A 26673-nucleotide genomic window follows, 5' to 3' on the forward strand; every position below is an offset into this window, starting at 1 on the left:
ATGCTGAAATATATTTATTGTGTGTGTGTGTGTGTGTGTGTGTGTGTGTGTGTGTGTGTGTGTGTGTGTGTGTGTGTGTTGAGCAGTAACATTTACTTGAAATCCCTACATATACTCACATCTAGTACAAACAAAACAAAACCTCCCCCCTTTGTTGTTTCCATTATTTGTTCCACTCGCTTTACATTGTAGCATATATTCACCAAATGGTGTATCTTGATACCAATATATGTGCTCATTGGATAAAAGCAGAAAAAAGCCACTAACTTGTGCAGGTCCTTTTATCATCATTGAGTGTGTATCCCTCCTTGCATTGACAATTAAAACCGTTTAGGATGCTGACACACTTGTGCTCACAGCTATCATTCCCAAATGAGCAGTAGTCAATCACTGAAATAGGCCAAGAAAAGCAATAGTTTTTATATGAGACATTTGTACAACTATGAAAAAAGGCAAACCGTGGTAAGTGTATATTTCAGTTAATCTCTCAGTGAAGCCATACATGGCCTCTTTTTCGACAAAATGGAATTCATGCTGAAAAGACTTTAAATGCTTCTAGCAAGCCATTTTAAGCAAAGCAAAATCCAAACCCCTCAAGCCTCAGGAAAGATGTATTTAGAACAGTTATTTCTCATATATTCACCTCTGAAATATGATATGGTATGTTAAAAGGTGAATACTATAAGGAAAATAAACTATATTATTCTCAAAAAGCTAAAACAGAAAGGCCCTCCCAAAAGCATCCACATCATCCAGAAAAGGGTATGAATTAACTGTCAGAAATGTATTAGCAAAGTTATTAGCAGTTAGTGTCAAACCTTATTTTGTAGGTTATCCAATTTTAGGATACTTTAAGATATCAGGTGTGACCTTACACCATAAAGAAATGCTTCAACTTCTTCTGAGTTTGGGATTGAAAGAAGAGTCCCGCAGCCAAAAATGTACTATATAACTACACTTCTTGTATGTGTGAATATACAGTATGTCTTGATCCTGATCATGAAAGCAGCATAGTGTACAATAACTGATTAACCTCAGTGATGTCCACTGAAAGTCATGCAAAACTGATTTTAAGTAGTTTTGTCAATCATCTGTTCACATACACTTGTACTCATTAAGAGTTATTTCAGAGCTAAACTGTTCCATGTTTGCTAGGCTAAATTGTTAAAGTTTAGTAGTTTGAATTCTTTATAGTATACTTCAAATCTAAAGAAATAAAGCAGCAGGAGACTGCATGTTTTCTATCACAAAGTTAGCAACCTGAATGGGGTTCATATATAAAAATCTATTAAAATCTATAAAGTCCATATATTAAATATTCAATTTAACAGCATGTCAAAAGCTATTGTTTCAAATGACTGGGATATCCACAGCCCTGAAACTACAAAATGTTTCCTTTGGTTCACACATCAAGTAGTACTTTTGGTCTTTCTATGAAATTATGTAACATGACAGTACGTTAACGAATGGTATGAACATACATCTCTGTGTATGTACACTGATTTCTTGTGTAAGTGTGTGTGTGTGTGTGTGTGTGTGTGTGTGTGTGTGTGTGTGTGTGTGTGCTGTATGTGCTTGTGTGTTCATGTAAATGTATGCTTAGGTAATGATGAACAGTAACAACATTGATTGACCCCTGGTGTCTGTGTGTCACCAACTTGTGCAGGACTTCTTGTCTTCATTGAGTGTATAGGCAGTATTGCATTCACAGGTGAAAGAACCAGGAGAGCTAACACAGATCTGCTCACAGTCATGTTTCCCCTCAGTGCACAGATCTATGGCTATAGGGGACACACATGCCATAGTGTTGATACAGTCATAACATTACATCAAATTCTTTAAAAGAGACAAAAAAAAAAGATTCAGTCTGCATTCTGAAGCCTAAATGTTTAGAAGTACGTACGTGTGCAAGTCTTTTCATCCTCGTTCAGTGTGTACCCTGGCAGGCAGAGACAATGGTAGAAGCCAGGAGAGCTCTCACAGATATGATCACAGCCATGGTCCGACTCAATACAAATATCTATTTCTGCAAAACCAAGACACAATTTAGTACTTGAAGGTACCAAGGAAAACGATTCAAGTATTAGATGTCCTCCTGATTCTATTCATAACAATCCACCCAGTTTGGAGCCACACAACAATAGAGGGCAAACAGATTAAGACAATTGACTGGGATTGATTATAAGAAAAAAGTGTGGTTCCAGAACTACAAAAATGCAGGGAGACAACTGTGTGGGAGTATAAGAGTCTAGATTTGTTAAATTTGAGGAACACAATTTTAAGGGAGGCTGACTTACTGCAAAGCTTGTCTTGAAACTGGATTCCAAACTGGTGAATCAGATCAAAGGACTCCACAAGGAACACATGGTCTTCAAAGGGTGGGGACGCCATGGCTCTCAGGGATGTCATGTCCGCTCTGGCCACACCCACGGCATAGATCTCGATCCCAGACTCTCTGGCAGCAGCTGCCACTTCAGCCACGCGGTCCTGGGGTCGACCGTCAGTCACAATGATGGCGACGTGAGGGACATTGGCCCGGGCTCCCTCCGCATTGGAGAAGGCTATGTTCATGGCATAACGAATCGCCAGTCCGGTCATCGTGCCTTGAGCCAATGGGATAATCTTGTTAATGGCTTTAACCATCTGCTCGTGGGTTGTGAAGTCTTTGAGGGAAAAGACATTTTGGACTTGGCTGGAGTATTGCACAACGCCAACACGGGTAGTGTCCAGGCTGACGTCCAACTCATGAATGATGTCGATCATGAATTTGCGCATTGTCTCAAATTCATGAGGACGGACGCTACGGGAGCCGTCAATGATAAAGACGAGGTCAACCGGGCCAGATTTACACTTTTTATCTTCAGCTGTAAAAGCAAGAAAAAAGCTAATGAGGAGGAGATAGGAAGGTTTAGCAGTTTCTGCTATATTCTGGTCATATTTTATGGAGTGCAACAAGAGAAAAGTATAATCTAATATGAATACAAGTTGAATGATTGCTGAGGTAAAAATGGAGTATGGAGTAAGGTACTATAGCATCAGTATACATTATTTCTCAGTTCATTTAATTTTTAAGACTAGGCCTCCAATGTAATTGAGACTAAACAAATTGCTATTATATATGAAATCTTAATGTGGAATTTAAAGCTACCATTCCTATACTGATTCATCATCCACTTCAAATGTTTTTACTCTGCTGTCAGCAAGGCAACCCAGCCTAAGTGTAGTTTGGACAGTTTTGTGCAGGTGACATCCAATAGCAATTCCAGTGATGTGTGGTGTATGACTATGAGATTTATGCTGACCTGTTTTGGGCCTCGCTTCCATGACAGCCACTAAAGCCAGCAGCACGCCAACGCATACAAACAGCCGTCTCATTTTGGGCACTCGATACTGGCCTCGGACGTGCTGTGTAATCAGTTCTGCCTTAAGCCTGGAAGGGGGTGAGAGACTGAAAGCGAGCTTTCCAGATCACAGCACAGCGTTTACATTTTAGGGACAGACATTGGTGCTGCCATAAAACAACCACGACAAACAGATTGGCTACAGCATCCATGGCAACTGCTCCAAACAGGTGCTGTTAACGCAGAGGGACTATTCACTGTTTGAACTGTTTACATGAGTGCAGGCTGCTAGTTCAAACACATTGCAATGTAATTAGAGGAAAATACCAACGTCTGGGAAGTTTAGGTAGTAAAAGGCATATTGCCAGTTACACCAGTCTTTATAAACACACTTCTTTCTTCTATAGGTCTGGGAAGGGGTATCGCTGTTAGAGTCTAAAAACCTGTGTGTGTGTGAGTGTGTGTGTGTGTGTGTGTGTGTGTGTGTGTGCCAGTTATATTATGTGCTTGCCAGATCTTAAAAGGCTAAGTTAATCTGTGATGATATACCTCATCACCAGACAGTTAGAATTATCCATTACTTCAAACTTGGCAATCATTTTATCTCACTGGTGTTTAAACAAATGTCCTCAGACCATCTGCCATTCCTTTCTTGCCTTTTTTGAATGCTACAGCTTCAAATCAGCTTTGGTAATTACCTGAGACTTTGGGTCTCAGGTGAAACTCTGCACAGCATCCAGACCTCTTTCCCCATGTGTACTGCTGCTACAACAGACCCCAGTGTGTGCTTCATGTCAAGATAACCTTCTGTGAGCTGAAGGCTGCTGAAGTCCACATTCATTATACACATGTGAGTGTTATACACATTTTCAGAGAAATTAGAATTTAAGATTTAATACTTTGGTATGCAGTTGTAATTCTGCCAAAATTTAATGTAATATTCTGATTCTTTTGGATTTTATTGGGGAATTGGGGACTACATGTATAGATTATTTTACAATATTTTGTTTTACCTTGACAGTAACCTAGTAAAGACAGACAATCATTAGTCTAAGTTACCCTTGGATGATGAGAGATTTTGCTCATGCTCTTTTTTTTGTAAACCTCATTCTTCCGCACTTTTCTCCACCCATCTGATGGAATGGGCATGTCTTCCCTTAGTCCTCTGCCTACCCTGATTACTGACCACGGAGGATTTATAATGATTTTTTTCTTCATTTCTGCATTGCTAGAATCTACTGTATAGCACCACTCCATTTTTTTCCATCCTAGTGTTTGTTTTCCTTATTTTATATGTAATTGATCTGGCTACTTGTGTTTTAATGATTATAGTTTTGTTCACTTGTATCTTTCAGCTGTCTGAGTCATCACGTCACATTTGAAAGGTTTATGGACACTAGTCTTTAGGAAGCAAAGGGAGGATTTGTTAAAATTTGCAGTTTACTAAAATCTGACTTTCACTTACAGCTACTATACAAAGATTATTACAGCTAAACTCTAATGATATATATTTGTATAATATGCCCAAATGGTTTTGTTTTTGCTATTCTGTCAAATGTTACAGACAGGTATCTGCAAAGTCACTGGATGTGCACTGGATGATCCCTGGTAATAATGTACAACTGTGCCACATAAGAGATAATGTAGGAAATGTAGACTTTAAAAATGAAAAAGCACAAGGGAACATAGAGAGCAAACTGAATAGCATGAACAGCAAACTAAGACATACAGCAACACTCAAAAAAGATGAATTCAAATCATCTCAAATCCTGTCTGGCCAATTTCTAAACAATAGGCATACTCTGGGTTTAGAATTTGTTTTTCGATGGTCTAAACAAAGCAAAGATTGCAATGTATCACTTTTTTTTTCAGCTCCCAGAAATGTACTAAATATATCCAAGGCAGGTTTAAGAGGCAAAAAAATAACATATTCCTGAAATGTTGCTCTAGCCATAAATGAGTGTCATTCTAAGAGTGTTTTGTTAAAACAGCTTCTCCAAAAATAACTTTTTTTGAAAGGAACAAAAACTTTGAAAGGAACAAAAATGCTCCTCAAACTCCCCACAGAAAATTCAAGTAAAGAAACAGCAAATGCTTACTGCCAAGCTGAAAGTAATGGCCCTGGACACTCCACGCTCCTTTGGGAAGGGAGATAGTAAAGCAACCTCTGTCTCAGAATAATATCTCCCACAGACACGAGTAGGAGTTCAAAACCCCTACTGCACATCCTCTCACCTACTGCACAAAGAAGCAGCTGAAAGTATTAATATGAATGTTCTAATTAAGAAAGTATATGTATCATTTCATTTAGACTTTAAAAGCTTTGCTAAACATATTGTATAAATAAATGTTTTAAAACCATACCATCAAAGAAAAGAATTAATTAAATGTGCCAAAATCCTAAAAACAAAAAAAGCATTAATTATTCTTTACTATTTGGAACTTAGTCCTTGTATTTATTTGAATCAGCTATTGTTTGCAACTCAAAGGGTGGCATGAGAACCTCACACCTGAGCACAGACTGCTATCTCTAAAAGCAAACATGTCCAGAGGATAACACCGCCCAGAGTTTAATATCAAAACCAGAGCAGCAGACCGGGCAGACAAAGTCACCATCTAAATGCCTCATGCAGTTCAGAGAAAGCTGAATCATATGTAGAAAGTCATAGAGGGCCTTTCAGCAGAGCATGTGGTGGGGTGAAAGAGTGTATGAAGACACTGGGACACTGCTGAGAGACATGCATAACCAAAGAGAAGCTGAGAGAGAATCTGGTGAGTGACAGCATTCCTAATGCACAGGCTTGATACAGGCATGAGTCTCCCGAAAGCACTGTAGATGAAGCATCATTTTAGGATAATAGAATATTACTGAAAAGACATACTAGAACTGTTAATGTGATTTTTAAGGTTATGAAATTTTAGGGAAAGCGAGCCCAGACCTTTTCAGGTTCTATTTGTGAGTTAGTGTAAACATCAGTCCAGGCAAATGTGGCCTCAGTACTTGTATTCAACATCCATTTTTAATCATTTTTGTCAATACTTTAATGGCTTTTCATCAATTGGTGATAGACAATAATGGTTAGCTACTTTAAAGAATTATATGAGCAGTAGTGAGGAATTTAACTAGAAATTTGTAAAATGATGAATATATATTCTAAACACTCTGAGGTTGTATGGGGGAGGGTAAAGTAGAGGCACTGGAGGAAGAAGAAAAAAGGAGAAAAGGATGGAAATGGTATTAAGAGGGCAGGGGAGGTGGGTCACCATGGAGAATCAGAGAGCTAGGTTTATGTTGCATGAGTTTGATTGACAGCTTCATAGCAGACCTAAGGTTAGGAAACAGCAGCTTCTTGTTAGCGAGGGATTAGAAGCAGATGTAGAGCTCTGCTACTGATAGGAGTTTTACTGTGTGGCTTTGTCTCCAGCCAGCCACTGCACGCCTAATATGGTAGTGGTCTTAACAGCCGGTCTAGGATCACCCTATGCAATCCAATGCTGTTAAGTGGCCCCACTGGAGAGCCACAAAAATATAAAGAAAGAGCTGGCAAAATAAAGACATGTAGTTGATCCCACATGGTGGGTTGGGTTTTTTTTCTGTCAGCCAGACCCTCAGCCTCCAATTGTCAGCTTGAGGTGATTAAACATGAGCATTTCTTAATGCTTAGAAACCTTCAGGCACAGTTCTGTCAGAGTACAGAAAGAGATCTTTTTATATATACTTTTATGTGGGTGTTGGTGCATCAGATTTAGAGAGTATGTGTTCAATTTAAATATGCATAATGAAGCTGGATGACAAGCGATAGGAAACAAGACATTTCTCAGAGCTGAGACATATGTAGCTTAGCTACATATATGAAGTTTCCATATTTAGAAGGTAGAAATCCTCTTTGTGAGAGTTTGTCATTATATTATTATATTTATAATTATATTTTCATTATAATTTGCATTTATTTTCTGAAATTATATTTAATGAACGTTAATCTGTGTTAAAGTAGTCTAATAATTAGGGCAAAAAAATACAAATAAGCAAAACAATTAATTTACAGTAAAATTATTAAAAATTCAATTTCTCACAGAGATAATATGTTGTCTTTATATTCCTTATTGACTATAGAGGTCCGCTATAGTGAGAGAATGAAGATAGTCAAGATGTCTACCAGTCAATATCAGTTATGACCATTAGGTAATATCAGTATCAATAATTACTAATGACCAAGGCCTAATCAGGAATTAGGCATAGATAACTACATATTTACTCGGATACATAGGAGTAGGCTGTTCTTTGACTATCTATATGACAAGCACCATTAACTACAATACGTCTGTAAATTGTAAAGTTTTTACAATGTTGCTATTCAGTTTACTTCGTCTGTTAGACTTAAAAGATGTTTCGTTGAAAAATAAATTCGCGTGCGAAGGACAACCTATATATTTCGTTGCGTTGTTGCATGCATCAATGATCATTCGAGTAAGCCAGATCTATTTCATGTGATGATACCGCTTTGCCAGCAATAATTTTAAAAAGTTAAAGGTTTCGTTGTTTTTCAGGGTTGTTGCCCGGGGACCCACTAGGCGCTTCATACCTCTATACACCTGAAACATCGCTTACCCACCTCGGCGATTTTCAAGGAAGACCTGAGACGCAGCAGCCAGGATGGGACAGGTAACCTCTTTTCGCGCACACAAATTCCCCGTTGGTCTTGATATAACGTGTCCTACGGCAGCTGATAAAAGTGTCCGGCTTTTTCCAAACAGCACCAAAATTACCCAAATATTATGCGTCAGTGGTTCGATAATAGACTGGGCAGAAGTCAAAACAATCTTCTCTTTACCAGAGTTCTCACTTGTCTGTTACAGAGACAGAATGAATTCCAGATATTAGGCTGGTATTAAAACTGGGGAGCATGTTAAAACGTGGGCCCACCCCTTTTGAAATTGGAACAGTACAATCTTCATTCTTTCGAGAGGAAAGCACAAGGAGTATGAAAGCGCGCGAATACGTTATTCCATATTGAGAAATACATGGTATATGGAATGTTTGTTTATATTGAGCTAGAGAGAGTCACTTGAATCTGGTATTTTCATCCAAGATTGAATCCAAGTGACCTGGGATGTAATGTCATTTAATGTTATATTATATTATGTTATGTTGTTATGTTATGTTGTGTTGTATGTTATGTTGTGTTGTGTTGTGTTGTGTTGTGTTGTGTTGTGTTGTGTTATGTTATGTTGACCTATAGACCTTTTGCTTGATTAGTAAATCATCTTCTCAGTTCTAACCTGTGAGATTAGTTTGTCGAAATGTTTCTTCCTTATTTTCAGTTGAGGACTTTTTGTCTGGTCAGTATCACATATGAGGTGTTTCAGTGTAAACCCTTTTAAACATTTGGCAAGGTCATTTTCTTGAGGGCTAGAATATAATCAACCTTAGGAATTCAGGATGTCTGTGGTGTGCTTTGAGTGTAAAATACCTGTGTAGAAAGTTCTGTCCTTTGAACCTCATAACTTGCTTGGAAGATCCTAAATTAAAGAACAGGTTTGCTTTTTTCAAACCATACCTTAGTAAAATAGCTGCTTCCCATAACAGTCCTGCTGATAGAGTTGTTCATAAGAAACATGCTCCTGTGTAGTATCAGTGGGCTTAAACACAGTCCAAATGTAGCAACCATTTAAGCATTCAAAACCCTTTTTATCAGACTTCTGTAATCATACAGAACTTTACAAATTGTTGAGAGCAACTGCAAGAAGATAGAAAAATATGGCATTAAGGCACACTACTTTTCATGTATTTTAAATAAACATAAAATGAATACTGTGATGTTCCAATTTTCAAAAAGTTTATTACAGTTTTTGAATAATCACTCCATTGTAATGTGTTGAGCTGCTGAGAAATAGTATCCTTCATGGTAGCTCAGTGGTAAAGGAACTTGGCTAGTATTCAGAAAGTTGCCAGCCCATGCCTCACCACTGCCAAGTTGCCACTGTTGGGAACCTGTCTGAGGCCCTTAATGCTCAATTTGTGTTCAGTCAGAATTGTAAGTTGCTTTGAATAAAATCAGCAGGTAAATTTAAATCTTTATAGTGCTAAAACACAGCAAGATTGGGCTGTGATTGTAGCTAAAATGATGAGAAGCAGCATTTAAAATGTGATATGAGTTGAAAACATTTGGTGAGATTATTCTAATTGCAGTTATAAATGATGGAAATGGTAATTTTAAAGTATGGATTAAGAAAAGGGAAATTATCCATTAATGACAACATAAATAAGTTTGTAAGATCATAGAATATGAATAATATAAAAATCAGTTTTGTTTTAGATATTCAAACAGTTTAATGTACTGAGGCAAAAAGCCAGACAATGGTTCATTACATATTCATTTATTAAGACCCTTAAACCATAGAGTTTGTCATTTCAGAGGGTTTGCTTTCTCTCTTTCTCTCCCTCTCCCACTTTCTCTTTATTCATTTTCTCTATTCAAGCCACAAATTTACAAACCACATTCCACTACTAGGATGTGGTGATACACTCAGTAGAATCTCAGTAAAATTGGACCAGTTTTACCACATTCGGAAATTATATCATAAAACAGCAAAACATCTGCTTTTGTTAGCACCAATCAATCTATATATTTTTGTCTAATGATTTCATTCATTCCTGACATTAAGCAAGTGACATTAGCAATAACACTTCATAACGAGTGTTAGCTAAGTCAAAACAAAGATGGATACATCCCTTTAGTTTTTTATATGAATGCATTTGACTTTGTAGAAAAGCTTGAAATTAATCAGTCACCAGCTGTTTTATTTTCAGGAGTTCTAGACAAAATGAGGACGCTTTCACAGCAAACACTTGAATTTTTGTATATTCTAGCATGATAGCCTCCATTACTGAATAGTTTCCTTGAAAAAAATATTTTTACAGTGGTCTGCCAGTAAAAAGCACCCAGCCTTGTGATTGCCAGTCACGTTAAAGGAAAGGGTAGAATGAGAGTCTCTTTTTACAAAATGCAGCATCAGTCAGTTAACCACCACTGACCAAAGGAATGCAGGTCTTTCTGGTACTGGAGCTTGAATGGCCTGTTTCCAGTTCAACAAATCAGGATAAGTTTCTGACCAAACTTTTGCTAGAGCCTTTTGAGGGCTGGTTGTATGAGGATAAACTGTATTTTTCTAATTCTGATCTGAACTTGGTCCTCATACAGCCAATAGAATGCAAATCTTTCTGGTTGGTTGAATAGGGATAAACGTGGTTTGCTAATTTTGACCTGAATTTAAAAAATAAAAGTCTTGTACATTCATAGGGTGGAACAAAGTTGCTCTTCATTACCAAGGGTAACCAGAGAGTCGGTGAGACAGTACCTGCAGTTCAGACCAGACCAATCAGTGCTCATCCTTCATGCCAAAGTTGCTCAGAAGTCCTATGGCAACGAGAAACGGTGAGAAGTAGATTCTTCAGTTCACACTTCCTACTCTTTTATGATTGCTTGAAATTAGTCTAGTCTTAGTCAAGAACAGGTTGAGATCTCTGAACCTTTTTGTAGTCTAAACTGAATTATGGAAGCCCCAAATGTTTTGGGTTTTGTTAAATACTTGGAGTAGGTTTTGTTTTAATTCCATTGACTATGTGACCAAAAGAAAGGGAAACATAGTGGCATGACACAGGGCCATGTTCTGCCATATGATGACACAGGGCCATGTTCTGACATAAGATGACATGACACAGGGCCATGTTCTGACATAAGATGACATGACACGGGGCCAGGTTCTGACATAAAATGCATCCACATGAAGGGTTAGTATGAATATTCACAGATGTCAGTCAAGCACAATTTGTTCTGGAATTCCTTATTCATTAGGCTACATACACAAGACTGAGTATTACAGATCATCATGAACAATTTTACAATTCTATTGGTATATAGATATAGAATGATACAGAATAAAAATGCTATAGTACTGCAGGGTATTAAAAATGTCACTTGTCATTATGGTGTCTTCCATGTCATACACTTTAACCATGTCATACAACTAACTGAGCCAGAGTCACATGTGCCACATTTCTGTATGTCACCCACCTGCGTAAATGTCCAATGCAAGAAGTGTACCTATGTTCACAGGTAATTGTAGTGTTTTTGTGTGTGTTAATAGATTTTTCTGTCCTCCTCCATGTGTGTACCTTTGTGGCCCAGGATGGAATCTCAGGCAAGAGCATCTCAAAGGTGCTGTCCCTGTCATTTCCATGGTTCTGGAATAAATACGATTACTATATTATTATCTACATTAAATAACATTAGCTAGCACTTGAGGTGATCAAAATTGACTGACATCCAATTCATGCCACATGCTTGGAAAGGGATTTTAAATGCATATGACCTTTTCTCTCTGTCTACTTTTCACCAGGATCAGGTCTCAGTGAGTCTAGCCATCATCTGTGTGGGTATATGGGTCTGGACAGCTCTCCAGGGTCACAGGCAGATGGCTTCAAGCTAAGCTTCGAGGAACAAACAGACAAGGTAAGACAGCAGAATGAGATCTAAGATCAAAGCAGAGTAATCCTGTGAAGATAACTGAACATGACTGCACTGTTTAAAGATTCAGTTGGACATCCAACCATATGAAACATTATTGGTTGCCAACTGTTATGAAACATTAGGAGTTGGAAAAACTCCTATGTCTTACTTTTTCGCTTGCTTGTTACTGATGTCTTACTTCCAGACAAATATTCATTTGAAATACAGTGACACTCAACAAAATGGTCAGTAGGCTTCTCTACCCCACTCCAACCCACTTATTAGACTTCTTCAAGAGTGATTTCTTTTGAAGTCCTGTGCCCTAAAGCTACCTCTTAGCAGGCCTTTTACTTAACAGTGGATATAGCTTCAAACCACCTAATACTGTTTTCATAACTTGAGGTAGCACCTGGTGCTTCTGGTACATGAGCTTCCATTACTGTTGAGTACCACACCCACCACTCTCTAAATTTTGTTAAAGTCAAGCACTGGTTTTCCTGTCCCCATCTTCTAGTGTTCTAGATGATTTTCAAAGTTCTCAGTCAAAATTGCACTTTTGTAGTGCTTCAGATTCTTAATACTTAAGACAAATAATTCCTAAGGTGGCAAATGTGTTTTTTCAAACTTAGTAAATGTGCCATTCACATGGTGAACCTGAACAGTTTTTTTTCTTTTCTTTTCTCTTCTTTTCTTTTCTTTTCTTTCTCAGATGTTTGCCTGTGCTAAGACTCTGTATATCTCAGATACGGATAAGAGGAAACACTTCCGTTTGCTGCTCCGACTGTTTCACAATGGAGGGCAGCAGATTGGCTCTTTCCAAAGTGGACTTATTAAAGTCATTTCCAAACCATCACAGAAGAGGCAGTCCATGAAGAATGCAGACTGTGAGTCATTGTGTATGTATGTGAATAAACTAGTGGAGACATGTAATTCTTGCCTAAATTATGTCCAAAATAACAATTTCAGACATAACATAGGAAAAGAGTCACAAAAAACTGATTAGGCATGTTAATTGATTTTTTTTCACTCATTTGCTTTTAATTGTATGCGTAATTGTAGGACCAAATTTATTTCAAGCAGTTCACAGATTTCCTATTCTAACAGTGATAACTCTGTGTACCCCTGATCAAACACCATAGCTAAGATTTCTACTGACCAAGTCATATAGGCTAAATTGTAATTTTTTTATTTCATTCATATTTTTATAGAATACACAAGTCATGATGGAGAAGGAGATCTGATCCTCAGCCATATAAGAGATTTCTAACCGACTTCATTAAGATTAATATTTATGACAGAGTGTCTATTTAGAAACCACTTATAACCAGATTCAATGTTTAAAATGATGTCTGCTATAATAATTGAAAAAATTATATCTTAGAGAACTGGAAAATTAATATTCCCTGTTAACTTATAGTGCACTCTTTTACTTATTTCTTATACCTGGATGGATTTTTCTTCTGCAAAAAACAAAGATAGACTTCAGTACACTATGTTTCTCATTAATAGTGGGTTTTCTTTTTCGAATGGCTTAATGTTCTGCAAACCATTTAAAACTTGTTTTGACAAAAAAGGAAAAAAGAAGAAGAAAAAATATTTGTTCAAATCCTTGGACAAACCTGACCTTGCACCAAAGAGGTCAGTCGGGCATTTAACCTATGACCATTTGATCTTAAGCCACATACTGTTAAGGCTCGTTCTGTTGGCAGTGGCTGTCGAGTCCTCCAAAAGAACCTCAGGAAAAGAAAGAAGTAAAAGAAGTATTGTAGACTTCTGAGTGGCAGTGAAGTGATGCTGAATTCCTCACCTTCTGGTGGGAAAGTGACACAATGAGTGCAGGCTGGCTTTGGCCATGCTGCTTTAGTCATTGCTGTTTGCCTGAGAGAGTGTATGTATATGCGTATGTTTAACTTTGCTTATGTGTCTATTGTATGTTTCTCTGTGTGTGTTCAGTATGTATTTCATCAGGTTCCAGAGTATCATTATTTAACCGCTTGAGATCTCAAACAGTCAGTACACGGTACCTTGCTGTGGAGGGTGGAGCTTTTGTGGCCAGTGCCAGACAATGGACTGCTTTTACTGTCATTCTAGGTCTGAATACCAGCATTCTCTCACTAATGGATTAATTATAATCCATGTAACTTGTTTTACTGTCTGTCTCTGGTATGTATTCTGTATCATTTATGAGCCCTTTTACTTTCATTCTCTCTCTCTCTCTCTCTCTCTCTCTCTCTCTCTCTCTCTCTCTGTGTCTCTCTCTCTCTCTCTCTCTCTCTCTCTCTCTGTGTCTCTCTCTCTCTCTCTCTCTCTCTCTCTCTCTGAAGTGGAGGAGCAGCAGGCTGACCACAGTGATTACTCTGTGTGTGAGAGTTATATATGCTATGGTTGTGTGGTTCAACTGGTATGCACTGATTCAGGAGTCGCATTGCCACCCATGGTATACATTCCATGTTTTTACTCTTTTACAGAAACATAGCTGCAAAGATGCTGTATGAATTTGTACAAATGACAAGACAAACAACACAAAATTCAGAGCAAATCTTCCTATGAATGTCAAGGCTGATTTTTAGCTGAAATAAACCAAAGTAAATTGCGTTATATGCTGTAAAAGGTCTTATTTCAACATTGTCTTTGCTTGTTAATTATCAGTTAATCAGTCATTTGCAGAAAGCAAAACACCCATGCCTGTAGACTTTGCCCACTGGCCTTTAAACACATTGGTCATACTAATTTAAGTAAATCCCTTAAATCAGCTAAAACCCATGCTGTGATGCTTTTATTGCCTTCATCCTGAGTCATAGCAGATGATTGTCTTGATGGTAGATGATCATAGCAGATCATCATCCCTCAGGAAAATGTGTCAAATGGAGATTCTCCAAGAAGGCAGGAGAGGATATCACCTCTCAGCAACATAGAGCAGTTCAGACATTTTCAGGCTCATAGTAATGGTCCTGCAATTGTGTGGCCCAACAGGGGTTAAAGGTAGAGTGTTTTAGCATGCAGTGTGATGCTTGGCCAACCATAAAATTCTTTTTTTAAAGGTAGGTGGTGGCAGCAATATGTCAGCAACTACTTGGAATACTTAGAAAATTATTTATAGGCTGTATTTATCTCAAATCCATGAATTTTTTTTTAAAACATATATCTTTTAGTAATGTATTTTAGTAGCACATACAGCAAACACACTTTTATTTATATGGATATGCTAAGTAATCTGAACTAGCTATCTAGTATATAGCTAATTCTTTAGGCCAGATTAAGATTATGAGGGAGTTGTGAATCAGAACTGAATGTCTTAGTTGTATCTAAATACTGCTTCTTTTTCTCCTCTAAGGTCATCCGTAAGGTGAATAAGCAGCATGCTTGCCTAGACGTGGACGAGCCTGTGTCCCAGCTTCATAAATGTGCCTTACAGTTCAGGGACAGCAAGCACATGTACCTCTGCCTCTCCAATGAAAAAATCTTGCAGTACCAGGTAAAGTGACACTCAGAACATACAGGAAACATACAGAATATGCACATGTGCAGGAGCAAAGACATTAAATGGGTTTTGATGTACCTGTCTGAAAGGAGTTTCTCAGTGTCTAAATGCTTTTGATGCAAAGAGGAAATGTGTGGTATGGCAATTTCTGTCTCTACAGCCAAGGAGACATAGAGAAATTACAGTACTGCTGGATCATGAATATTATAAGACTGTGTTTGGAAATGGACCAAAGATATATTTCATTATTAACTAATAACAGCAAAATTTATACACTTCGTCCTTGTAAGAGGTTCAGATTTTTTTTCCATTAGATTCTCAGTGACATCCATATAGCCTACCATGTCCTATTTGCATGGGATGGTTTAATTCAGTTTATTTTAGTAAAAATTTTTAATTTAGTATTTTCATACTCCCGTAGGCCTCCCCCTGTCCAAAGGAAAGCAGTCGAGAGCTGCTGAATGATGGATCATGTTGGACCATTATTGGTACAGAGATCATGGAGTACACCTTTAGCGAGAGCCTCACCTGTCGCCCATCCACCATCAGCCCTGTGCCTGTCATCAATGGACTGGAGGTCAGACAAAATTGCTCAGCCATTATTCAAGCAATGTTGTAAAGATTTAGTATCCAGCAAACAAGCCTTTTTCAAGGCAAAAGGTTGGCCATTTCTGGTCTTGCTAAATCATACCTGTTTAAGATTATCCAGGATTATTACACTGCCCCAAGAAAAGTATGGTGACATGTAATTCAGTGCTCTCCACCAGTTTATAAAAGAAAGACTTCCATTTATCCCATATTATACAATAATGAGCTGAATCTGTAAATTATTTGGTTCACCCTTTCTTTTTTCCACTGCAATGCCCTATACTGGCATTTGTCTGAATTGGTACCCTACAATAATAAAATACCTCCATATCCATTTCAAGGAAACTTCAACATATCTGCACCAGACTGCATTCCAAAACTTTCAGAATGGTAGTGTATGATGCACACTAGCTTTTTAGGCATACAATACAGAGGACTGTATGACTTGCTCTGCTAATATGTGTTGAGTTCGTATATCAACTCATTTGTGTCAATTAAGAAGATTTTCATTAATCTTTCAGTACTACAGTACTTCAGTACTTTCAGTACTACAGTACTTTTAACATTGTTTTTTTTATGATGTAGCTAAATGGAGGAGGCCATGTAGCTATGTTAGAGCTCCATGGAGACAACTTCAGCCCCCACTTAAAGGTCTGGTTTGGGAATATGGAAGCTGAAACCATGTTCAGGTAAGAACATGATCTAAACATGTAGCATGTTATATTTGTAAGGACAGACGGTCATGTTTTTCCATTATGTATCAATGGAAGATCTTAGATGACCTTTAGGGCTTTCATAAACCACAGGATGTCATGATGATAAACAGTTCTGACATATGTGTATTATGTGTAAGAGTGTGGTTGGAAAAAACCTGTATTCTTTTCTAAATTACACCCATATAAAATATCATAAAGGTTAACCAAGAGTGCATTGTTTTGTATACAAGACAAAAGCGATGCATATTTCCTTCTATACTAATTAGAGATGATGTAGCCAATAAACTCAAATGTTTCCACATGAGATAAATAACATAGGAGCTCAAACTTTTATTTATTTCATAAATAATGTAAATAAAATATAGATATATATTTAATCCGTAATATGGATGACAAAAATAATGAGGGTGTTTTTTAAAGTAATTTAGAACTCTATAAAGTATGCTTAATATAGAAGTTTCTTTTCTTTCATTTCAAATTTCTTTAAGCCATTCTTACATTTTATTTAGTTTAGTGATATAGTTGTATTTGAAATTGCACTGGCATGACTGTGCCTCTTTCAATAGGAGTTGCTAATAAGAACAACTGTCTCTTTTGTGTGCTTACTGGTGAATCACTGAAGTAACCCTTACTTTAGGAACGTGGGTTGTTGGAATAACATAAGCCAGTAAAATTAATGAAATAGGTTTAGTAATGTTTATGGGCCTTGAAATTTGTAATTCAGGCTTCAGAAACATATGTCTCTGGAATTCTTCAATATTATCCTAGTCAGAACAATAAGCAAGTTATCAAGCATTAAAGTTGTAGTAATTTCCTTTCTGGTTTACAGATTTTGAAGGTCTTGTAATAATAATTATTATTATTTCTCTTTAGCTCCAGTCCATTAAAAAGTTATTTTTGTACATTCAGGTTTCATTGTTGATGGTTTGTTACATTATATTGATTTCATGGTTTAAAACTGACATCCTAGCAGTGGCTTCAACATTAATACATCAAAACAAGGCAACTAGCTTGGCAAGCCTAGTTTCACCAGACTGCCATTTACAGCACAGCATTCTTCACATATCAAAAGTATGACATCTGAAAAGCTTGGAAATTTCTAAAAGAAGCAGTGCCATTCTGTGCCTTAATGCTGAAAAAGATGCATTCTTTCATATGGACCTGCTATCTTGTCAAACAGCTGCACAGAGTGCCAAATCCTCAGTCCAATTTGTAGTTTGCGATTGTTATTATATTATTGCAATAGATAAATAAATGTTAACCATGAAGTACCTTGCTTTTCTTGTTTATGCACATTTCAGAAATGGAGAGCTCTTCACTCATAAAAGACCATAGCATTACCCTTAAGATGATTATCAACCAAAGTGCTTGTCTGCAATGGCTAAGAATTTCCAGACATGTTAAAGCGAGACTGATCTTGTATGTTACATAGCCACCCAATGGTGAGAAAAGCGATTTTCACATGGGGCAAAACACGCTAGTTTTAAAATTATAGCAGTAATCATCATGAACATCCTATTCTAACAAACCAGTTAGTAAGAAAGTTACCCTAAACTATCACTAACAAAGCAATTATCAAAGCTATCAAACTATTAACAAACTATCACTAACAAACTATCACTAATAAAGCAAAACATTAGTGAAAATAATCATTTTGGATATAATCAACATATAACTACTTACCTTATTAAATGATTAATGGGATAGGATTCTTCACAGGTAGGAAAGTGTTTATTGCTGTGTTGACTTCTAATTGTTTTGTGTTAGCTAGTTGCCCAGCTGGCTAGCTACTGCAAAGATGCACTGAGAGCCCTTTTGCTTGTGTGATTCAAGCAGTCAGTCAGTCACTTGGTCAGTCAATGAATAGAAATGTCTCTACTAGACCAACCTGCTGGCAAAAACTAACAGACTAGCAAAAACAACATAAAAAAGGCTACAAGTTTTGTTTCTGTTTTCATTTTGCATTACCAAACGTAAACCATTGAATAGTGTATCATAACCAGCCTTTTGCCAGCACCAATTTCAGGAATTTGTATAACCTTGTGTAATTTTCTTTTTTGTATATGTCTTTTTATATGAACTACCTTAATATTTTCAGCACTTTTCACGCTATAACAGTATCTACTCCATTCAACATCTTTGTCCAGGAGTCCCAGGTCTTTGCTATGTGTAGTCCCTGATATTTCAGTCTTCAGCGGGGAGTGGAGGTGGCTCAGGCAGCCTTTCACAGTGCCCTTATCTCTGATTCGATTGGATGGGCTGATCTACCGTAGCGCTTTCGTGTTCACCTACACCCCGGAGCACAGCCCTTCCCCTCAACCCTGTGTCACTACTGAGAGAGCTGCCAGTTCAGACACGCTCATAGATACCATACACCAGGAGTTCACCAGGACTAACTTCCACCTATTCATGCAGAGCTGACTCAGACAGAAATTAAGGTGCACATACCTAAATCTAACCATAACATCTATGATCCTCTCAGAATGCTTTGGTTCTGTTAGTACTTTAAATGAAACACTTATAAGGGATAAAGAGCTTGTAATGTGTGGCATGTGTTTCCAAATAATCGAATATGCTGGGAAAATAATAATCTATAATCACTTTCACCTCAAGTGACAGAGGTTATTTTTTTTATTGATCATGGAAATTAATGATGTATAAACTCTTTATGAAAATAATGAATGAATAATTGTAAGGAATTAATTGAATTATTATTTATTCTCCAGACTTCTTGTAGGCCTTCAACTACCTGAAAAAACAATCAATTACAGAAATTCTTATTATCCAATGGAATCATTTACATTTACGGCATTTGGCAGATGCTCTTATCCAGAGTGATTTACAAAGGTGCTTTGTCATTTACTCATAGACAAGAGAATAGAATCACCATGTGTTGGACTGAGACTGCTGCTCCATAAAAAGACCATCATCACTTGCCAAAGACCAATTAATCATCTTGTTGCATATACAAAATGTATAACACTTGACTAACTTCTACCGTGCACATGTTTGATAAGCATTCACTTCTTTTGCCAGCCTTTTTAGATCGTAATTATGTTCAGATCGAACCTGAACAATTTCTGAAATGTCAAGTTCTCTTTTAATTTGCACTCTGTTTGTAAATTTGCACTCTGCTTTAAATATAAAAATACCCAAACAAATGTAAAATAATATTTGTCACGAAAGTTTCTTTACTTTGACAGTGTGTGGTTGCTTTTATCTGTGGTGTCCTTTGTGTAAATCTAAGATACACTAGAAGAAGGTCCTATGTCATACCTATGTATCTGTGAAACAGTTCAGGTGCTTTTTATTGGCTTCAAATGGTTTGTCTGAGTAATTTAAATGTGAACACAGAGACCCCCATGTTACCTTGTGAAGCCACAGAAGTTCAAGGTGATAAAAGTTTAGCTCATGCCCCCCAAATGTCCAGTAAAAAAAAAAAAAGTCCAGTAAAATAAAAAATATATATCACATGAACATTTACAGCATCTATCAGACACTCTTGACCAGAATCCCTTACAGTAGTGCTTTGTTTTCTCCATGGAAGTAATCCTTATGCATTAACATTAGGCCAGATCTAAATATACCATTAAATGTTAACCCTGTCAAAGAATAAACACAAGCAAAATACACACAAGTAACAAAGGAAAAATGTGCTTTTGTTTAAAATATGCTTGCCGAGATGAGAAGTAAATGTTTCAGCTACGTAGATACATTTTATTTACTGGCTACATGTTTGAGGTTGAAATTTGATGATTACTACTTCAGCCTGCAAGCATCACAGCAGTACTGAGGACTTATACACACCAGCAACATTATTGGACACCCCATCATTACAGTTACTAGCCCAGCTATTGTTGACACTTATTTCATAAGTAAAAATTATGGATTGTAGCTCACTCACTCTGTTGGTAAGTGTAATTCATTAGCTACCGTCCCATCCATTTCCGATTGGTCAGTTTCTGAACACAGCACCACTACTGAACATTTATTAATTTGGTTGCAGATCATTTTCAACCCAGCAGTGATGTATGACAGCAAGTCAGAGCGGGCTACACATTTTCTTACATATTTCTGGTTACTCGTGAAACCTCACCAAGCTCTGGCTATGTCCTTTGAGAACTCCCTTTGAGAATCATGGAATGGTGCTGACCAACCAGCTATCATTCACTGCCCATGTTACTAGCATGACCTGAACATCCAGGTTTGTCTTGCATAGAATTTGGCCACTTCTTTCCAAAGAAGCCAGTCTCTAATCATCTCAAAACTATATCCTTGCAGCTGATCTAGAATGCAGCTGCACATCTTATATATAATCTTACTGTGTTCAAACATCACGCCACTGCTGTGTCCTGGCCACTGGCTTCTTGTAGTCACCTGCATCAGATTTAAAACCCTGATGGTTGCCTACAAAGCCAAAAATGGACCTGATACCTTATGCCTGAAAGCACTTCTCTCACTCTGCACCACAACTCGCACCCTTCATGCCTCAAGTACAGCTTATCTTGTACTATCTCGCCTTAAGAGGCTATCCTAACACCCAGATGGTGGAATGAGTCCCTTGCAGTTTTCAAACACAGATTGAAGACTCGCCTCTTCAAGAAGCACTTGAACAAACAATGGCAAGGCACTTAATTCATGTTTATATTCTTTCAGATAGAGTTCTAGCTTTATGGTCTCCTTAAATTCTGGTTTGATGTCCTTGTATAAGGATTTCTTCCATAGAAATAACAATGCACTTTTGTAAGTTGTTCTGGACAAGAACATCTGCTAAAAGTTGTTAAAGTAAATGACATAGCTCTTTTAATCTTTATGAAACATCTCTTGTTTTGGTATGAGGTGTCTGTGAATAGTTTTACACAAACCAGCAATTACCTGAAAATGTTTGGATCAAAAAAAACTTTGGAAATCAGCATCAAAGGTTGAAAACTTGGCACGCTCTCCATAAGATTGTGTGGCTGCATTTGGGGGAGGACTTGAAAGAGCTTTGGCTCCTTTCCTAATTACCAATGCAAATATGCTTGAGAGTATTGGGCTTGGCACACAACAGCCAACTAATCTTTGTCATGTGTCCACCTCTTAACAGGTTCCCAAAACTCATTCACTTCAGCTGTCCCTCAATTTTCAGACCTTTTTCACCTTTTATTACACCAGAAGGGTAGCCTTTAAGCATTTCCAAATGTAATCTTTATAAGCATCAATATTGCTGCCTGTAACAAAATACATACTGTATAATGATTTTCACTGGACAGACATACACCCAGTATGTCAGTTATGTCTTTCCCTTTGGCCTTCGGTCTCCATGTTTCCAAGCTCTTCACATAAAGGCACTCCTGTTCTCATTATCTCGTCATGTGTTTCTCTGATACATCACCACTCTCCCATCATGCAAACTATACAACCAAGCAAAGAGTGAATTCAGCTCATGACTGCTGGGGGAGGGGTAACTAGGGTCGGAGGGGCAGGGACAATCTGGGGGAGAATCTGGGGGACAATTCTGTCTCTGAAATAGGCATGGAAAGAATGCTCCATGTTAACCAGAGGATATCACTCAAGAGAAGGTAAAACATTTTGTTTGTCAAAGTGATCCACCACAGGACAGAGGCCTAAAAGCTGAAGTGGTTAATTACCATGTTGGAGTGCTGACAGGATTTTGTTAACAATGGTTTGATTAATTACTTGTGCAGTTTTGTCAGCTTGAGCTGCTAATTTTCATTCTTGGGTGTTGTCCCCAAATGTCTTTACAACCACAATTTTCTGGAAAAGGTAAGCAAATATACTCCAGATGAATAAACCTGTCATCACAAAATAGTTCACCTTACTTGTGGGCTGTATCAAATAATACAGTAAAACAAATTATAGCACATTCTGAAATATTACATAGTGACAACTGAATATTAGATCCTAAACATGATATTCATTCATATATTAAAACATTTCATTATCTTCTTAGCATTGCTATCCTTAAGACATTTCTCTTTGGCTCTTGAATCAAGAATGTCCTAGAAGACTTCTCAGGCAGGTAAAGTTTAAAACTAGCTTAAAAAGGGTTTCAGTAGAAACCTGTATCAAATACTGAAGTTGAAAGATTATTTGATTTTTAAAATGTACCATATGTACCATAGATCTATTTGATATCAATTAGTATGGATCCATTTGACAGATTGCATTTTGTTTTTCCCTTGAATTTCTCAAGAAGTTAAATTAAGAAATGGCTTCCAGAGAGATGCATGGCTTTGTAGCTCTTTTGGAGTACAAGCTCATCAGAAAAGGGTTCTTCCTTCAATCTCGGGATAGAAAACTGTTGAACTTCTTGTCCTCCCTCAAGCCAACACAAAATCCTTTATTTTATCACACACATCACAGTATGTTTTAAATCAGATAGTATCAAAGTGAGAGCATCAAAGAGGTATTACTGTTTGTGGGAAAATATCTGATTTTTCACAGAATTATTTTGAAAGCTGTGGAGAACAGCGTGTGACATACATGAAAAATATTATTAGCAATGGGAGAAAATTGATTCAGTGGACCTGAGAAAATCTGAGATTCAGTGCATACAGAGCTGAAGTTGTATTAGAAAGGGTTATGAGAGTAAGGGTAAGCTTAAATGCTGGACGGAGCCTTGTGCTTCCACTCTCCTCTCAACTTACCGCCTGGGCTCTTTCCACTACTCCCGTGGGAGCCTCCTTCCTTCCTCAGAGTCAATAAGCTTATCCTCTACCTCCACAGCTGCACACGTGCAATCATATGCAGAGACGGCCACATGTGCACACATATACAACCTCCCCATGTGCACACGCACACAGACACACACACACGCACACACACGTACACACACAGACCTAATATTCAGGGGTATATCTGAGGGCCCGTCGGAGGTACATGTGTGAAGGGCAAACATACTCTCATACCTATAGCTTATTATACTGAATAAAAGACTTTAGTGTTCATGCAGATAAAGGAAGTTAAGTATGACTGAAGCATCTTATGCAATTTTTTTTTTCTGCAGACATCTTAATATTTTAGAGTTGTATTGTTGCGGAGCTGCAGATGGCTGTGTGGAACACCTTTTGATCTTTCCCAAAGGAAGCATGTGGCCAGACATCGGTGTCTATCCATGCATATTTCACAGCCTCAGAAGCAACGAAAATCTTGGTTCAAAATACCATCAAAATACTAATCACAGTCACACAGACTGAAGATCGAGTCACTGACAAATGAAAAAGAGTATCAGGAAAAAGAGTATCAGCTTTTTCTTCCCAAGTTGTATGTCCTTAGCTTCTACTTTGCATTCTTTGTGCAGTAAAGAGAGCATGTGCAGTTTGCTTGAAGCATTGTCTGTTCAGTGTTTGATCTTTTGCTCTCAAGGGCACATGGAGGAAACCTGGGAAGATCAAGTTTCTTCCGGGAAATTCAGATTTGGACCAACAGAACACAGACCTTACATTCTTTTTTCAAGGAACAGTGACACAAGAGTGACTGCTCTTGAGTATTACTTCTAAAAATTCCTTTGTCAGTTTGAGAAGAATTAATTTTATAATCATTGTCCACTCTGGAAAGGACATTCATCAGATAACATTCTCAGACAGGAGAATAGCTGGGTCCATGAAAAGGAGATATTATTGCATTGTATGGATATCTAAGGCACATTTAAGTGGGCTTGGATATATTTCACAGCTTTTTCCCCCTTTTTCTTATGCCCCAGCCCAGAACAGTAGTTTAAATGGGACAGAAATGTTACAGTCAGAACTGTATGTGGCCCCTTTCATCTTCTCCACAGCCATTTATTTCACAGCTCTGTAAGCACTCACCATATCATTTCCCCTGCTCCACATGGTTGTGAAAAAAGATTTTAATCTTTTTAAAAGTAAGTCTGATTACATTTTTATAATTACAAGACAGAATGGCTGCAAATATCACTACCTGCAGAATAGAATTGTTTGTGGACAGGAAGTTTTTAAGAAAATTAAAAAAAGTTACCTTCTATGCTCCTTTAGTACACCCTCTGACTTACCAAACAGCAGGACACAGTCCTGTGTGTGTCTAGACTGTCTTCTTTGCTATCTTCTTATCTTGTCTAAATATCTTCTTATTTTGTCTCCTCCTCATCTAGGTGTAAATGTTGTTACAATTAATCAGTTACAATTAAGAATGCTGTTAATTAGTCTACATGTCCAAGTTGCAATAGCACATTTCCGCCATCAAAAGGTAGAATGAAAAATAGTAGCAAAACATAATGATAAGAGTTACTACTCAACTTTATCCAAATGGAAGGTGTACAAAGCTTTGAAACTTCAGTGGTCCAGCTTCCAGCCTGAATTTTGGTTGAGCAAAACCTGAAGTCAAAATCAGGGTTAAAAACATACTGTACACTGATGAACATACACAGATTTATTTGTGAAGTACTGTTGTTGAAGGCAAGCCATTTGCAAGTAATGTCTTTGACTTGAAATGCATTTTTGCATGTCAGGGAATTGCTATAGAGTAAGAAATCAGGATGATATACACTGTTTACATTATACAGAATTTATTTTACATTACATTATGAGATTAATTTTTTTAATTATTTAATTTAAATTTTACATGAAACTATTACATCTGTGACATAGCCTACCACTGTACACTGTAGTCCACGTCACTCGGTGGTGGCTGTGCACATGGCTTTTGTTTTTGTTTGAGACTGACCTGCTTAGTCAGTTTCGGTAAGCTTATTTGGTGTACAGCAGTGTTTGAAAGGCAGCATTCTCATTTGCTCTAATGAATGCCAATGTATGAAATTTGCCCTTGAATCGTTCAGTTATCAAACCTACAGGACTTTCTGCTTACCCCTGGTCAAATCTTCTCCAGATTTTTTGGGCCAGCAAGGCACTTTCTGTTTACTTTACTTTGGTCATTAACGTCACAAAGGCCCACTGTTGATGTATGGAACTCACTCTTTGAGTTAACCAATGGCCCATCGTTCCCACCTCTCCGTCCAGTCCTCCACTGTGCCTCCCACTGAGAACGAAAAAAGTCTCCAACAAGAAGGCCATAGACCAATGCCAAACCACAATGCTAAAGCTGCAGGCCAAGCAGTGAGCGGCTATGTCTCCCCTGAGGCATCCAGAGAAGCAATTCCTCTCCATATATGGGGTGGGGGTGGGGTAAAGTTGGTGATGGCGTAAAAAATTACAAGTATGGGTGGACAAAATGAATAAGACAGAAACTTAATTGCAAAAGACAAAAAAGCTAAACTTTCATTTAAGTTTATGGGCAATTATGGAAACCCACTGAAGGGACCCCCATTTAATAACAGACCCTCTTTGTCCAGAATGACTTACAAGTGCTTAGTTGTCTTCCTGGAAGAAATCCTCATGCTGGTAGACAAGGCTTTAAAAGATAACATTAAGTTAGAACCCTATCAGTGGGAATACCCATAAGGAAAGATTTTAAGGTATACAGCTATATATAAGGATCTCTGATTATTCAAGTGCTTTGTAGTAACTATGGATCGTTCAAGTGCTTTTTGAAGAGGTAGGTCTTTGGACAGCATTAAACACTGCTGTATGGACAGGTAATGGAGGTTAATTCCACCATTTGGGTGCTACTACAGAAAGGTTCCGATGCATGTCATCCTTGTCTCTTGAGGAGCAGTGATTCCAGGAGGTATACTGGAGGTATGAAGGTCAATGCTAATTTTATATATATATATATATATATATATATATATATATATATATATATATATATATATATATGCACAATTTGCACAAAACACAAAGAGAGACATTTATTTTATATAATACGTTCATAAAGCTTTTCAGTATTTATTGGACTATTGGTTTATTGGGGGGTTTAGTAGAATTTTTGTTATGATCTGAATTCAGTATTTTTATTATTATTTCCCAGGAAACCTGATTGATCAGCTATATGAGACATATTGCAAGTTCTAAAAGTAAAAAAGAGCCCAACACCTCCTGCCAAATGGAATGTGTTTATGTTTCTGAATCTTTTTATAGTTATTATGGTTATTCTTATGTGGGTTGCATCAAAATTTA

The 26673-nt window shown here is 37.5% G+C and overlaps 2 protein-coding genes and 1 long non-coding RNA gene across 9 annotated transcripts in view; 1 reads left to right on the plus strand and 2 right to left on the minus strand.

Moving 5' to 3' along the window:
• Window positions 1-8188, minus strand: part of matn4 (matrilin 4) — a 24817-nt gene extending 16629 nt beyond the window's left edge. For all 4 annotated transcript variants that reach the window (XM_027004980.3, XM_027004978.3, XM_027004974.3 and 1 more), the window contains exons 1-6: window positions 7955-8188; window positions 3303-3430; window positions 2298-2864; window positions 1904-2026; window positions 1659-1781; window positions 268-390 (exon numbers count right to left, since the gene is read on the minus strand). In XM_027004980.3, coding sequence (XP_026860781.2) covers window positions 268-390; window positions 1659-1781; window positions 1904-2026; window positions 2298-2864; window positions 3303-3375 — 1009 coding nt within the window. In that variant the 5' untranslated portion in view covers window positions 3376-3430; window positions 7955-8188. The remainder of the gene's footprint in view (window positions 1-267; window positions 391-1658; window positions 1782-1903; window positions 2027-2297; window positions 2865-3302; window positions 3431-7954) is intronic.
• rbpjl (recombination signal binding protein for immunoglobulin kappa J region-like) lies at window positions 5786-19772 on the plus strand. Of its 2 annotated transcripts, XM_081718125.1 has the most exons (13): window positions 5786-6113; window positions 7890-8004; window positions 10643-10777; window positions 11490-11560; window positions 11742-11854; window positions 12561-12735; window positions 13805-13942; window positions 14176-14288; window positions 15186-15326; window positions 15754-15909; window positions 16506-16609; window positions 18784-19074; window positions 19363-19772. In XM_081718125.1, exons 1-12 carry the CDS (start codon window positions 6029-6031, stop codon window positions 19055-19057), a joined length of 1620 nt encoding a protein of 539 aa, XP_081574251.1. In that variant the 5' UTR covers window positions 5786-6028; the 3' UTR covers window positions 19058-19074; window positions 19363-19772. The 2 variants fall into 2 exon arrangements, with proteins under 2 accessions (XP_081574251.1, XP_081574252.1); XM_081718126.1 differs by lacking the exons at window positions 18784-19074; window positions 19363-19772 and adding an exon at window positions 17938-18772.
• Window positions 9808-24970, minus strand: LOC145658762 (uncharacterized). 3 transcript variants are annotated; one of them, XR_014124617.1, is made up of 5 exons: window positions 24895-24970; window positions 24651-24745; window positions 11715-11827; window positions 11518-11586; window positions 9808-10759 (listed from the first exon to the last, which is right to left on the minus strand). It is a non-coding gene; the product is annotated as an uncharacterized LOC145658762 (long non-coding RNA). The 3 variants fall into 3 exon arrangements; XR_014124619.1 differs by having other exon boundaries at window positions 11715-11832; XR_014124618.1 differs by lacking the exon at window positions 9808-10759 and having other exon boundaries at window positions 11214-11586.
• Between the last annotated feature and the right edge of the window lie 1703 nt (window positions 24971-26673).

This window comes from Electrophorus electricus, chromosome 7, assembly GCF_041902795.1.
Source record: "Electrophorus electricus isolate QZ-2024a chromosome 7, ASM4190279v1, whole genome shotgun sequence".
Classification (NCBI taxonomy): Eukaryota; Metazoa; Chordata; class Actinopteri; order Gymnotiformes; family Gymnotidae; genus Electrophorus; species Electrophorus electricus.